Source organism: Carcharodon carcharias, chromosome 19, assembly GCF_017639515.1.
Source record: "Carcharodon carcharias isolate sCarCar2 chromosome 19, sCarCar2.pri, whole genome shotgun sequence".
Classification (NCBI taxonomy): domain Eukaryota; kingdom Metazoa; phylum Chordata; class Chondrichthyes; order Lamniformes; family Lamnidae; genus Carcharodon; species Carcharodon carcharias.
Window position 1 is genome coordinate 11,312,910 of NC_054485.1, and position 16,033 is coordinate 11,328,942.

The following is a 16,033-nucleotide window of genomic DNA, read 5'->3' on the forward strand; positions in this document are numbered from 1 at the left end:
CACAAATAGTCTACAGAGGGATATAGACAAGTTAAGTGAGTGGGCAAAAACGTGGCAAATGGAATATAATGTGGGGAACTGAGAGATTATGCACTTTGACAGGAAGAATAGTGGAGCTGAATATTATTTAAATGGAGGAAGACTGAAGAAAGCTTCCGCACAGAGGGATTTGGGGGTCCTTGTGCATGAATCCCAAAAAGCTGGCATACAAGTTCAGCAGGTAATAGGGAAGGCAAATGGAATGTTGGCCTTTATTTCAAAGGGAATGGAGTATAAAAATAGGGAGGTCTTGCTAAAATTAGACCACACCTAGAATACCGTGAACAATTTTGGTCCCCTTATCTAAAGGAAAGAAACAGTGGCATTGGAGGCAGTCCAGAGAAGGTTCATCAGGTTGATCCCAGGGACAGAGGGATTTTATGAGGAGAGGTTGAGTATGTTGGGCCTGTCCTCATTGGAGTTTAGAAGAATGAGAGAGGACCTTATTGAAACACAAGATTCTTAGGGGGCTTGACAAGGTAGATGCTGAGAGGTTGTTTCCCCTTGTGAGAAAGTCTCACACCAGAGGGCATAATCTCAGAGTAAGGGGGTGCTCATTTAAAACAGAGATGAGGAGGAATCTCTTCTCTGAGGGCAGTTAATCTGTGGAATTCTTTACCACAGAGGGCTGTAGAGGCTGGGTCGTTGTATATTCAAAGCTGAAATAGACAAGATTATGGCAAAAAGGCAGGAAAGTGGAGTTGAGGATTATCAGATCAACCATGATCCCATTTAATGGCAGAGCAGACTCGATGGGCTGAATGTCCTCCTTCTGCCCCTACGTCTTATGGTGTGCTGTTGAGGGTGTTCCAGATTGCAACCAATGGAAGTCATTTGAATAGAAGGGAACTTCCATTCTTACACTGTCTTGCTGTAAAAACCCTTGGAAAAGTTACACCTTGTTAAATGAGGTGTAATTGGGATTTTAAAAAAAATGTATTAACTTCATAATTACTACACAACAGACCCAGAGAGCTAATTTTGTATTTGTGGAGTGTCAGACTTCTCTATTTTAAAAAGTTCCACATATTACTCTAATTTTAAAAGTTTCTTCCTTAAGCCAATCCATAATAGACTTTCAGGTATCAAAATAAACTAAATTAAAAGAAGGATATTAAGTACTTTCAACCTGGTTTGCCAAGTGAATATTTTAATGATTGATGGTTTAACCTACTTCCTGACTGCTGCTGAAGGGTTAGGCTTGAAATGTAAATTCTGTTTCTCTCTCCACAGATGTTACCAGACTTGCCAACTATTTCCAGCCTTTTATGTACTTACCAGCTTCATAATGGATTATTAGGGATGAGCTTATTCACAAATACTAAACAACTACAGTGGTGCACATTATGAAAATTAGGTTAGCATAATTTGCATCAACAAATTTTGTACTTAGGATGATATTTTTTATAAAGTGTGCAGAGGTAGTTTTCTTAAATTTTTTGAGGTTCTGTACTGGAGCCTGCCTTTTACAATCTGGCTTTGGTGACCATCACTCAGCGGTTTCAGTTGGACATACTCAATTGTAAGGGAAATTAGATTTATTTTAGGTATCAAATATGAAAACAAATCCTATACGTGCTTACATCTGCTGTCCTCGAGGTTCAGACATTTGCCCAATTGGCGAATAAATCCAAAGCCAGAACATCCAAGCTATACTGGTATCAGTAACTTGGGTTATATGGAAGTTAATGGGAATGCAATGGGAATGCACTACTCCCCTCCCCCCCACCCCACTGTGCCAAGGCTCCATGGCAATGCCAGGCCACAGGAAAAATAATGTATGATACTCCCATTGAAGCCTTTCACATCAAGAATCACCACCCCACCACAAATACCAACCCTCCTCAGAGCAGGAGAATACACAATAAAACCTGGAATTAATTTGGGAAGAACCAGAAAATGAAGTGGAATAGCTTGTCTGGCTTTGCTGTTATGTTACTGGAACAAACATTTAAACTAATAGGCTGCTCACAAGGTGTCACATCACCTTTCTTTCCTGTGTTTAAGTAACTTATTCACACAGTCATCCATGTTGCTGCAGCTACTCATCCAAAGACAATGAACCATGCCAACAATGGATTCCAGGCAGACATTTATTTGCATTTAATTGAACCAAACAGAAAAGCAACGCACATTAGCCAGCTGAAAAAAATAAAAAGAGCAGAAACTCAGGCAAAGAGCTATATCTTTCTTCTCACAGTGGAGGGAAAAATCTCTACATTTTGATTACACTGAATTGGCAAAACTTTACAATTTGCTATATGTTTTGGCTATGAAGTCCACAATATCAGGAACGGATTTTTTTTTTTTAAAAATGATCAATACAGATGAAGGTAACTTTTAAGACTTCATTATACATCTCTGAAAACATCAGCACTGATGGGGCACCTTTACTTTGCACACAGCATACCTACCTAAAAGTCCTCCTGACAGTACAAGCCCATCATAAAGTTTTAATTTAGCACTAAATACATCCTTTCTATTATGAAAAATGTACAGCATCTCAGTATCTATTGTTTGGATTATCTGTGGTACAGCTAACAACAGACCTGCCAGAGAAAAAAAATCCGTTAAAGTTTTCATAGAAAATGTAGAGAGGGGAAATTTAGGACTTTGAGCGCGACCTGGACCTAGAACGAGAGACAGATCTCGACACAGACCGAGAAGGTGAACATGACTTTGAACGTGACCTGGCTTTGGTGATCGATTTGGACCTGGAACGAGATTTAGATTTGGCCTTCGATCTGGACCTTGACCTAGAACGAGATGCAGGACTTGATTTTGACTGTTCATTAGAGTCTGATTCCCCATCCACTTCTTCACCCTCACCCTTAGTTTCTTTCTCTGCATTTGTTTTCCTAGCATCTTCCTCCTTTTCCTTTGATTCTGATCTTGACCTAGATCTAGATTGTTCCTTGTCACCTTTTCTCTTCCTGCTCTTACTGGTACTTTTAGTTTTGCTTTCACGTTTGCTACGCTTTTTGGTCTTCTCGCTTTTGCTCCGACTCCTGCTCCGGCTTCTGCTCTCGCTCCTGCTCCTCTTCCTGCCTTTTCTTTTTTCCTTGCTCTTGCTGCGACTTCTACTCTTGCTCTTCTCTTTGCTTTTGCTCCTGCTCCTACTTTTGCTCTTGCTCTTACTCTTATCCTTCTCTTTGCTTCTACTTCTGCTAACACCTTTTTCCCCATCTTTACTCTTACTCCGACTTCTACTCCTCTCTTTACTAACACTCCTTTCTTTCTCCCCATTTTCATTTCTGTTCTCGGTTTTTTCTTCTCCATTGTCTTTAACCTGTTCAACGCTCCTGCTCCTACTTTTCCCCTCACTTCCACTCCTACTACTTGCTCTGATTTTCTTCTCTTTACTTCTGCTCCTGCTCTTGTTTTTGTTCTTGCTCTTGCTCACACTGCGACTTTTGCTTCTGCTTCCACTTTTGCTCCTAGAGTGCGTGCCAGACCTGAAAGAAAATGGATGGAAGTGTTAAAAATTTACTTAGAGGCACTCAAAAACAAGTATGCACTGTTGTAGCTAAAAGCTAATGATCTACATAATAGATTTGTGACATAATTCATCTGCCCTAGCAGCATGACTTTCTAAAAAAGTTGTCGATAAAATGCACTTTAGTGCCTCTGTCTCTTTAGGTTATTTCTGATCAAGCTGTTCCTGTGATCAATGAAATGTTAATGCACCAGACTGACGAGTGGTCTTAGTAAGAGCCAAAACTGAAACCGCTGTTCAACGAATTCAGTAATTCAAAGACACAACATGGTACAAGCATCAGTTACCATCTCAGCTTCCTTATCCTATACCAATTTCTGCAAATGACAAATTTCCTCATCACCTGTACAACTGACCTGTAATTTTCCACATTTTTGCAATGATAAATCATTTGCTGTACACAATTTTTAAAAACATTGAAAAAAAATGTCAAGACCGTAGAAGTTGAAATGATCCAAAATTGTCAAGTGTCTTTTGCCAAGATTTTACATTTACCCTTATGTAGTAAAAATACATCCCTATCTCAGTCAATTTCAACAGCAAAGTATATTTCCTTCCATGTCAACTGAATGCTCAAGACTGGTTTCTCAACTTCAAGTAAAGATAGTTCTGAAGCAAGAAATCCTAACCCAATACTTTGTCGCACACATAAATTGAAGTGGATCCGAATGATTGAAGTAAAATGAAGTGGTATTATGTACACACCGGGATTGAGATCGACTGCTCTTACTGCTTCCACTGTGGCTTCGACTCTTGTTATGAGAACGAGAACGATTTCTGCTTGGAGAACGAGATCTAGTTTGTTTAAAAAAGGCATAGAAGGGAGAAAAATCATGTAGATTAAATTTAGTAGTACAATGACTTCCATTTACGTAACAGCTTTAATGTACTAACATTTTCCCAGATGCTTCATAGGAGTATTATCAGACAAAAACTGATACTGAGCTAAACAAGAAATTAGAAAGGGTAACTAAAAGCCGTGTCAAAGAGCTGGACTTTAAAGAAAGGCTTTAAAAGAGTGATGAGAGTGTGGACAAATTAAGGGAGAGAATTCTAAAACTTAGGAACAAATTGACAGAAAATACAGCCATCAAAGTAGCAAGTGTTGGACACACACGAGCCCAGAGCTGGAAAAACACACGAGTTCTCAATAAAGGCGCATTTACAAAGCATCTTTAATATAGTAAAATTTTTTAAGACACTTCACAGAAATGCAATCAGACAGAAAGAAACTAACATCTAGCCAATGGAAGAGATATTAGTACAGATGCCAAAGGTATGGCTGCCAATGGTAGGGGGAAGGTAAAGGAGATGTACAAAAAAGCCAAAGTTGGGAGAATACAGGATTTTTGGAAGGTTGTAGGTTGGAGAAGGTTACATATACACATGGGCAAAGTTGTTGAGAGATATGAATGATGTATTAGAATCTTAAAAACTGTGGCGCTGGTAGATGGGGAGCCAATGTAAGTCAGTGAGAAGAGGTGATGGGTGAACAGGACTTGATACAATTTAGGAAGGACACAGGCAGCAGAGTTTTGGATGAGCTTGATTTATGAAAGAAAATGGGAGGCCAGACAGAACAGCATTAGCTTGGCTGAGTGTGGAAATAAACAGTTTCAGCAGCTGCTGAGTTTAGGCAGGGTTCAGACAACAATGTTAAATTATTTGAAATTAACAATAAAACAATCAAAGCATAATTTAAAATTAATACTGGCCAACCAGAGTGAGCGATAACAGTGAATGTTTGCTGCATCGTTCTTGGAACATGCAGGAAGCAACCTACACAAGCTATTTAAAAAAAATAAGCAAAAAGAACTTGGGGTAGTTTTGATATTTAGCTGGGAGGTTTTAAATTTTTTAAAAGCTGAAGTTTTTAATAAGATCAACAAACCCACAATTCTCTTCCAAAATTCACAAATTTTGACAAACCCTCATGTCATTATCTGCTGACCTTCAACGTCAATCTTAAATTGACCCAGAAATACCTAGAACGGCTGCGGCTCCTGGAGTATGAGCGGCGTCGTCGAGACGAAGGCCTGTCTTCAACCAATCTGATTTTTCTGCCATTAACTTCTGTGCCATCCAGTTTTTCAAGTGCTCGTTTCATATCAGAGTAGGACTTAAATTCAATTACACCTTCATTCTTTCTTCCTTTGTGTGCATCTGCATATGTAACTTCACCTGCTTGACGCATATAATCCTACAAAAGTACAGTGCAATTTCATGTTTTCTTTTCATTCAACACTTCCTATTTCATTACGTTCAACAAACAGAACCGTTGACAGATTTACAACTTTTAGCAATGCAGCTGAACATATTGTATGCAATGATTATAGGAATTTTAGAATTACTAGTCAGCTGTATAAAAATAATATTCATCTGGTATACCGTACTTGTACTAATTATTCTGAACTAAGTCAAGCTCATTCACATAATATCCTCATAACTAACTGCCAAATTTTCAAATACATTTTCTCATAGTGCCAAGACTCTGAAATAGGATGTGAACAAAAAATGTGTATTAGTCTTGCATTAGTGGTTTGGATGAGAAGTCTAATCCAATGTAATTTGCAATGTGAATGTTGATTACACCCATTTCAGAAAAAGCATCTAACTAAAAATTAAATTCCAGGCGATAATTGCTCATGATGTATTTTACTTTATATTTTAAATATTTTATGTTTCTCACTAGAAACAGGGAAGTAATCATAGCTTAACCAGATTATAATACTCTTATGAACACTCCTGACACTTTGTATTCCATTGGGCAGCGTATGCTTTTGCTGACTGCCTCCTGCCCGCCAGCAACAGCCATTATCCTAGCTAAAACTGATAATCATTACTAAAAATATCAGTAAACACCTAAAATTTATAAACCATGTTCAACATTTTAAATGGTACATTTAAGTGCATCCATCATTAATCCTGCTTCTAAACTTGAACCTTACATACTATTCCAGTGGTTCTTATGTAGGCACTTTACCTTCAGAAATGAAATCCACCTGATGTTCCACTGTCTACTTTTATGGCACCATCACCACAAGGATTGCAGTGGTTCAAGAAGGCAGCCAACCATCACCACCTCAAGGCAACTAGGAATGGGCAATAAATGAGGTCGTGCCATCATCACCAACATCCCGAGAACAAATAAAAATATTTTTGGGTACTACAATTTCCATTTTTGCCACCCCTTTCAACTTCCTTAAATCTAGTGTAATTTTCATGTTAGTGCTTATATTATTTACATTTATTAATCCTTTCAAACATAGCTTTAATTGTGTACAGATAACACCTCAGCCATCAACCTCATTTCTACTATACAGACCCAGAAACTCGTATTGCAAATTATGTTTAAAAATTAGGAGGTCATAGATCAATGTTTCAATCATTAGATGGTGCATCATAATCAGGCACCCACATAGAAATGACTCTTGCAAAACAATTTAGCAAGGCATGGTTAATATTCAAAGTATTTTTAAAAAACCCAATTATCTCCCCATCCCTTTAAAAGCCATTAACCTTTGCTGGGATATGTCTTAAGGAAATCTGCCACCCTCTCAACTCTGCCTCTTCATGACAGCCCCAACGGTAGCATGGGCCATCACAGCTGAACCTGACCCAGCTCTCATCTGAATTCCACACAGGCGCACTTTTCAAGACAGGTCACTTAATAGCGACCAGAAGAAATCTGGATGACTGTCCCCTATTGAGGCCAATTGTGCTTGGGGCAATTACAATACCTACGTGCTCATGTCACTATTGCTGTATCAGGTAACACAAGTGATTGGGTAACAAATATGGGAATTTATGGTCTACATGGTTCAATTACACACTATTTACAGTGAGTAATTTGTTTATTTAAATTATGCCAACATTCTATTTTTCAAGAGCGAAGAAATAAAATAACTACATTGACTACATTTTAGATTTTTGGGCGCTAAGATCACACTTTGCCTAACTGGGAAGTTTTTAAACTAAATGAAGCTAAATGTTACATGTTTAACAAGCAATCTAATCACCTACAGCTAAACTTTGACTCAGAATATTTCGTTGCTTTGTCTACAGCGATAAGTTACTTGAAGTTTAAATCCAGGTTACACATGAAGCTTTGAAAACCTCCTTTCCCCCAAAAAGGAATATTCAGCACACATTTTTTGACAAATCTTTCGCAGTCATACAAGATACAGAACAAACCTTTAAATCTTGCCAGCTGCACCGACTAGATAAATTTTCGACAATAAGCCTATATTCTGTACGAGTTGGAGGTCCATATCTGTCTCTTCCAGATCTTCTATAACCATAACCACCTTTAAGGTGACAGGTAAATACAACAATAATATTTTAATTACTGTACATACATTCATTTTAAATCCCCACTAAAAATAGCTACATTGATAAAATTACAAACACAACATCTAAATGTTAACATCTCATCCCAGCAATTTAAACTAAACTATCACCCCATTACACTATAAAAATTAGCATTACTTTCACCTTCATAAATTACTTCATAAATCAGAAAGTATTGTATTAGAGAATTAAACATTACAAAATTAATTTTACATTTAAAGATGCTACATACTATTTTAATAGAATCAGAAAAAAATTATACAAGCATGCATAATAAATTACATGAAAATGATAATGATTTGATAAAGTAACCAAACCACTAAACCAGTTACCATCTATACTTACGGTGAAAAATGGTTTTCAGAATATCTGACATGAAAAAGATTTCAGGCACCTATTTTCAGTTTTATCACATCTGCCTCTAACCCTTGGGGTCCTCACCACCCAGGTCTAATGGCAAGAGTAGCAGTCGTCACATGGCTTCCTTAAGGTCAGCCAAAGGTCAATGGTCTTAGGTCTTAGAGCCACTCATGGAAAGGTAACCCAAGGCCAGCAAATGGAACAGGCAGTCATCTTAGCCTCAAAGGACTCTTTTAATTAAAACATTGAGGTCTTTGTTAAGACTATGGTATCAACAATCACAATGAAAACATCGATTCAATATAATTTTAAATGAGTTATTATAATAACTTGAATAAAAATCGTCAAATAATGAACATTAAGTATATGTGAATATTAAATACAAATTCCGAAAAGACAGTTTTTAACATGCAAATTCTTTAAGTTATTACGAATGTAAATTGCTGCTAGTTATTCTATATGACCAATTCAGATTTTGTACAGTTTGACTTATTTCATTGAATTACATTAAATATTTTCAAATTATGACTAATAAAGTGGAAATGCTTACTGCGCTGAGAGGTATAACCACCATCCCTTCGAGGACCTCTAGCATGTTCAACGATTACTCGCTCCCCACAAAGTTCTTTACCATTCAACTCATAAACAGCATCATCTGCATCTCGAGGATCATCAAATTCAACAAAGCCATAACTACAATGGAAAAACAAGGAATTTAAAATATTTTTCACCACATCTAAAACTTAGCAAGCGTATACAAATAAATGTAGCTCTGGACTATCGGCAGATATAGACTGCAAATCTCAAATCTAGTAGTCAAATGACAGAAAAAGAGGGGAAGCTACAGCACCTGCACAAACAGAACTAAAACACTACGCTGATTTGGAATTCCCTCGGTAATGGTAACAAAGAAATTCAAAGGATTTCTCCTAGATCCAAGGTCTTGCAGAAACCTAACACAGCACACTGGAGTTAAGATACAAGTGTATGACCATTTAGCTGGCCTGTCAGAAATTCTCTGTTTTAGCAAAGGAGTTAACCATTTGAATTAAATAGCTTGATACTTCACTAAAATAGCAGAAAGAGGATTTTCTGATGAATGCCGCTTAATAGCTTCAAAGACTAGGTTTACCTTTTCAACAATTTCTTTCTTAATTATCAATGTAACTTGTAAATTTTGACTTCCACTATTACTCTTGGTTTTCTAATGCATTATAAACATTGCATAGTAACCCAATTTAACACATTCGTAAATGAAATAACAAAGGGATGAAGTGCAGTAGATGTTGTACATTTTGAAAGTCTCCTATACAGACATATTCAGAAAATAGCACACAATCTAATAAAGGGACAATGCTAGCTTGGATGTGTAATAGGCTAAGAGATAGGAGGCAGAAAGTTGTGAACTGATGTTCTTCCGATTGGACAGAAGTATGTAGTCAACCCCAAAACCCCCCTCCCTGCTCCCTGGAGTCAATATTGGGATCATTGTTTTACTTGTATATAAAATTTCCTGGGCATGGACATTGAGCATCCTTCAGAGAGTAACCATTGTGTTTCTATTCTTTGACACAAACTGGGCAACACAGTAAATAGCATGATAGTTGCAGACTTCAGGAGATGAGCAGACTGATGAAATGGCAGTTGCAATATATTGACAGGTTAAGCGAATGAGAAAAAAACATGGCAAATAGATTTCAATGTAGGTAACTGAAAGATCAACCACTAAAACAGGATAGAGCAGGGTACTTTCTACACGGCAGAAAAACTAGAAACATTGGCGGTTCAATGAGCTTTGGGGGTCCAGATACATACATCATTAAGATGTCATGAACAGGTAAAGAAAATAATCAAAAAGGCTAATGGAATGCTGGCCCTTATACCCAGAGGATTAAAATACAAGGGGCAGTATGTTATACAAAGCTCTGGTTAGACCACACCTTGAATGCAGGATATATTGGCCTTAAAGCAAGTGCAGCATAGATTTACCAAAACAATACCTGGACTTCAAGGATTGAATTATGAAGCAAGACTGCACAAACTAGGACTGTATTCCTTGGAAGTTAGAAGGTTAAGGAATGATTTGATTGAAGTCTTCAAGAGATTAAGGGAAACAAAGAGGGTAGATACAAAGAAACTACTTCCTCCATTTGGAGAATCTAGGAAGACGGGACATAGTCTGAAAATTTAATGAAACCTTTCAAGAGTGAAATTATGAAACACTGCTTCACATATGCAGGAGTGTAGAAGTCTGGAATTCTCTGCCTCAAAAAGCAACTGATGCTAGATCAATTGTAATTTCAAAATATAAGATTGATAGATTTTTGTTATCCAAAGATATTAAGGAACATGGAGTTAAGTCGCAGGATCAGCTATCATCGCACTGAATGACGGAACAAATGGCCTACTCCTGCAACTCGGTTTCTAGTCCAGGTAAATGTGAAATGATGCACCTTGGGAGTAACAACTGGGAGAGGCTGTATAACGTAAAAGATATATTTTGATGGAGGGGTTGCAAAAGCAGGGAGACACGAGGATGCATTTTCTCAAACCCTGAACACAATAAGTAGGCCCCTCAAATCTGTTTTGGCATTCAATGAGATCATGGCTGATCTGTGACTTAACTCCTTGAAGGTGGCAGAGCAAGCTGATAAGGCATTTAAGTAAAAAAGTACACTTGTTTCAAAATTGGGCATTTTTAATTTTAGTGACCAAAGACATTTCAGAATCTTGGAAGTTTTTAATGCTCTACGCAGAATTTTAAACAATTATTCTGCATGTTTGCTTCGTCAGTAGTGAGACAGTGGAAAGTAACAACTCCAAGATTGTTTCAAATAATGTATCAATAGGGAATGGTCATGTTGCTTGTCTGATATTTAATGTTGGATGAGAAGTTTTTTCCAACAGTATATTGAAAGACCAAAGCCATTGTATTTGGTCCACACCACAAACTCTGTCCCCCTAACCACCAACTCTACCCTGCTCCCTGGTCTCTATCTGAGGCTTAACTGACCATTCACAACCTTAGCACACTGTTTGATCCCAGATGAGCTTCTGGCCAAAATCTGCACATTACCAAGGTCTTCCACTTTCATCGCTGTAACAGTGCCCATCACCCACCCACACCTCAGTTCATTTGCTGAATCTCTAGATTTCACTATTCCAATACTCTTCTAGTCGCTGTCCTAGCTTTGTCCTCAAAAATTTAAACTCATTAAAAACTCTGTTCATGTCCAAACTTGCACCCAAGTTCCATTCAGCCACTACCTCTGTATGCGTAGCAACATCTCAACTTTAAACATCTCATCCTTGTTTTCATGGGCTCTCCCCTCCTTATCTCTGTAATCTCTAGTCCTACAAGCCTCCACAACCACTGCACTCCTCCAATTCCAGCCTTGTACACTTCCTGATTTTAATCACTTCATTATTGATGACTGTACCTCTTGCTGCCCGAACCTCAAGATCCCTCCCCAAGCCTCTCCTCTCCACCTCTCTCTCCTCCTTTAAAATACTTCTTCAAACTTAACCTTTTCTTCTGTGCTAATATCTCATGTGGCTTGGTATCAAATTTCATTCAATAATGTTCCTGTGAACCATCCTGGGACATCCAACTTCCATAAGGGTGCAATAAAAATGTAAGTTGTTAAGTTTCTGGGATCAACATCCCATGATTCAAGACCATTTTAACATTTTCCTGTTTGAGATCAAGTTTATTTCATTAAAACATTAATTATAATGTTAAAATAAAATAGAATTACAAGAACATTATATTTCAAATTTCTCAAAAAGATTGTTTCCAGATTTTAAAAAAAGTCACATTATTTGAGTTTGCCAGGAGTTGTATTCCTTGCTGTTCAATGTCTTTTTTTTGCTAACATCACGGCAGTAAATTACATCAGATGTAGGTGCCTGGATAAAGCAAGAAGCTGGGAGAGAAAGAGGTCACAATTAGTGTACATAGCTATTTTATTATTTGATACAGAACGAAGAGCACGATCAGAAACCTGATAGTTTCTAATATGTGAAGGGATAGGTGATGATGGCTGTGCTTCACAGCTTATTTAATTGTGAAAAAATAGGTATGGATCTTTGGTCTGTGTTGGGGCTTTATCTTTTAAAAAAAGTGCAAGCCCTTCACTGGGTTAGGTGGTACAAACTCCCAGCGCACCAGGTAGGGAAAATAACATATATAGCTGATGTCACATAATTTAGGCAATAATAAAACTTTGTAGCTAGACAAAAAAGAAAAAAATAAATCAATATCATGGCAAGTCTAACCAAGTTCACAGCAAGCTCACGGATTTTAAAATGAGATATATGGGTACACTATCACATTTAAAAATGTTTACAAAATGCAAATTAAACAGCCATAAAATTAGTGGCAGAGAATACCATAAAACTACCCCTTCACGAGAAATGACAGCAAACATGTAGTAAATCCATACTTGTAGTATGCTGCTATGGAATAATTATACCCACAACTGTTGTACAAAAGCTCTGGATCCAAGTCCTGGTACATTGCAACATCCAGCTGTTTATATGGATTTAACATAATCAAAACCTGGAGTGAAATTTAAGAATGTAATCTTGTCAGTCATTTCATGGAACTAATAGGAACAGGTGAGAAGAGCCAGGCAGCAAATACCAGCAAAATAGCTAAAAGTTCTGAGAAAGGCCCTCAAGCTAAAATCAGCAACATATTTTTAAGATATTGACCAACATGCTTGGAATTGGCAGCGTTAATTTCAGGAGGGGAGTATTGGCAACTTTAAACTGCCCTTAGATAAAGGCAAAATACTGTGGATGCTGGAAATCTGAAACAGAAACAAAATATGCTGGAAAAACTCAGCAAGTCTGATGTCTGACAGCATCTGTGGAGAGAAAGACAGCATTAACGCTCTGAAGAGTCATACGGACTCAAAACGTTAACTCTTGTCTTTCTCTAGACAGATGCTGTCAGCCCTGCTGAGGTTTCCCAGCATTTCTGGTTTTTGTTACAGTATAAAACACAGTCCTGGAATGAGAGGGCGGACAAAGTGGAGAGACTGAGTAGTCTGGGCCTATCTTCCTTGGAATGTACAAGAGTGAGGGGTGATATCACTGAAAGCTATCAAATTCTTCCAGGGCTTGGTAGAGCAGATGCTGAAAGGATGAAGTAGAAAGTCACAATCTCAGTATAAGGGTTGCCCATTTAGGACTGAAGCAAGAAATGTTTTCACTCAACAAGGGCCATTTATCGTCTTATACTAGATGCAAACAAAACATAACGAAGAATGATCAGTGCTGGGGAGGAAAGAAACGGACGATGCCGGCTCTTTTTCTTCAACGGGGCAAATCCAAGTCATAAAACTACATCCACGCACGTCCTGCACAAAGGGCTGCAGAATGCAGAGGCCGCGCACGCGCGCACATCCACCGCCCCCCGGGCGCCCCCCACCCACGGGTTTGACAGCGCGTGCACATTAGCAGCGCGCGCTGCGCGGATACGCGCGGCACTCGTTTGGCGCGCGTGACGCAGCTCCAGCCCCCAACAAAGAGGGGGGGGCACGAATTAAAAAAAACCACGAGGCTTCTCCCCCTCTCGCTTCTGGAGACGGAGGTTCGGCGCCAGGCCCGGGTAAAGCCGGGTTCATCACCCTCTTTCCCCGCCCCCAAGTAGTTTTTTTTTGGGGGGGGGGGAGAGAAGAGAGGGAGGGGGAGAAGAGAGGGAGGGTGAGCCGGGGCCTTCCCCGGGACGGAGGATCTGCCCCGCCTCCCCCTCACCAAACCTCCTCCCTCCCGGGGGGGCTGAGGGGCGCTCGCCGCTCGGGCGCCATTTTCTTGGCGGCTGGTGTCTGAGCAACTCACCCATTCTTGATGTCCACCTCCAAGATTTTTCCGTAGCCCTTGAAGAAGCGCTCCACATCCCGCTCCCGGGCCTGGTAGCTGAGCCTGCCGATGTAAACCCGCGGCATCTTTTTTTTCTCTCTCGCGCTCTCTCACACACACACACACACACACACACACGATACCGCGCTTTCACAAAGTCACCGTTGCCCCAGCTCCCTCGCTGGCCCCGTTAGCGCGTCGCGTCGCGTCGCCCCGCCCCCCTGCCCTAAGCGTGTCGCCCCATTCCTCCCTGCCGTAAGCGCGTCGCGTCGCCCCGCCCCCTGCCGTAAGCGCGTCGCGTCGCCCCGCCCCCCTGCCGTAAGCGCGTCGCCTTACGTCGCGGCTGTCACGTGCGCAGATTTGCATAAAGGGCGCCCTCTCCAGTGTTTCAATTTTGCTGGGATCCCGAAGCTCCAAGGGAAGGAAGAATTATCGCGTATTTTATTTTGGAGCGCCTTTCACGACCGCAGGACATCCCAAAGTGCTTTACAGCCAAAGAAATGTTTTTGAAATGTATTCACTGTTGTTGTTCATCATTCCAGGCGAAGATGACTATGGCCATCACATCTGGGGTGTTTGGTAGGGTTCCAGTAGGTATGTTGGTGACCGTTAAGGTAGGTCTGTGCCTGGAAGGTCAGCATGTGAAGACACGCTGTTGCAAAGGAGGAAAGGTGGCAGCTAATTTATGGACACCAAGCCCCCAGACACAACAATGTGATTCAAACCCCTTCATGGACTTCAGTTCTGAAGAAGAGTGGGTCTGGACTTGAAACGTTAACTCTGTCTTTCTCTTCACAGATGCTGTCAGACCTGCTGAGTTTTTTTTAGCAATTTTTGTTTTTGTTCCCTTCATGGACTTCGCCACCTCATCTCTAATCAGCTCCAGCCCCACCGCAAACCTCTGTGATAACCTCGCTCATCTAATTCTGGACTATTGGATCTGCAATTTTAATTGCTCCACCATTAGTGGTCATGCCGTCAGCTGCCTAAGCCCTGGGCTCTGGCATTACCTCCCTACACTTCTCTCTGCCTTATTTTCTTCTTTAAGACACTTCCTCTTTGACTAAACTTTTGGTCACCTGTCCTATATATCGGTATCAAGAATAGCAGGGGTACTAACACCAAGCCCTAGGGATCACATGAGGAGATTACTACTATAACAACCCCTAATTAATCTGGCTTCCAGTTACACCCCCCCCCTTCAAGACAACAGTAAACAAAAAGATTTTAAATAGATTCCAGCCAGTCAACACAATACCCTGGACAGTTGAACTCAAAGTGGCTTTTCACAGTTTCGGTTTCTGTAGACATCAGCTTAATGCACAACTACAGGAGGCCTTTCACACTTCTGGTAGATTTTACAATGCTTTCCTGACACAGCCTCATCTCCCTTTATACATGTTTCTCCCTTTAAATGAAAATTCTGTTGTTCCCATATGTCTTTGGAACTTTATTTTTCTCATAATATAAATAATTGCATGACGCTAATATTATCAGTAACCTTTGCGAAAAATAAACACATTGCTTAGCCTAACTTCTCTGGCTAGATGTAACATCCTACCATGTCTTTGAAATTCAAAGTAGCGTGATTTATCTAAAAATGCAAATTCTCCTCACCTCACATTTTAAAACTTCAGACATGTTTATGTATTTAGCACTTCAAACCTAGCTTCCTTTTGCTGAATCAAAGCCTCCAGACCAGCTGTCTCCAATTCAATTAAATCCCCCTGCACACACAGAAACTATCCAAACCTCATTATTAGCCTACTTTTACAATAAATCACAATAATATTATGAGATTTATTATAACTTCATGTCAATCCCCTTCCTTACGAGGAAATGAACCGTCGGAAGAATGTGCACAAATTTAAACATCTCCCCTGGGTTTTAGGTTCATGGTTTTTTTCATCAGAGCTTTCT

General features: G+C 39.6%; 1 protein-coding gene across 2 annotated transcripts; it reads right to left on the reverse strand.

Moving 5' to 3' along the window:
- Nucleotides 1-2,114: 2,114 nt before the first annotated feature.
- On the reverse strand, nucleotides 2,115-14,321 carry LOC121291646 (serine/arginine-rich splicing factor 4-like). 2 transcript variants are annotated; one of them, XM_041213113.1, is made up of 6 exons: nucleotides 14,093-14,321; nucleotides 8,796-8,938; nucleotides 7,730-7,842; nucleotides 5,521-5,735; nucleotides 4,241-4,330; nucleotides 2,115-3,494 (listed from the first exon to the last, which is right to left on the reverse strand). In XM_041213113.1, exons 1-6 carry the CDS (start codon nucleotides 14,197-14,199, stop codon nucleotides 2,645-2,647), a joined length of 1,518 nt encoding a protein of 505 aa, XP_041069047.1. In that variant the 5' UTR covers nucleotides 14,200-14,321; the 3' UTR covers nucleotides 2,115-2,644. The 2 variants fall into 2 exon arrangements, with proteins under 2 accessions (XP_041069047.1, XP_041069048.1); XM_041213114.1 differs by lacking the exon at nucleotides 14,093-14,321 and adding an exon at nucleotides 8,231-8,475.
- Nucleotides 14,322-16,033: the final 1,712 nt, after the last annotated feature.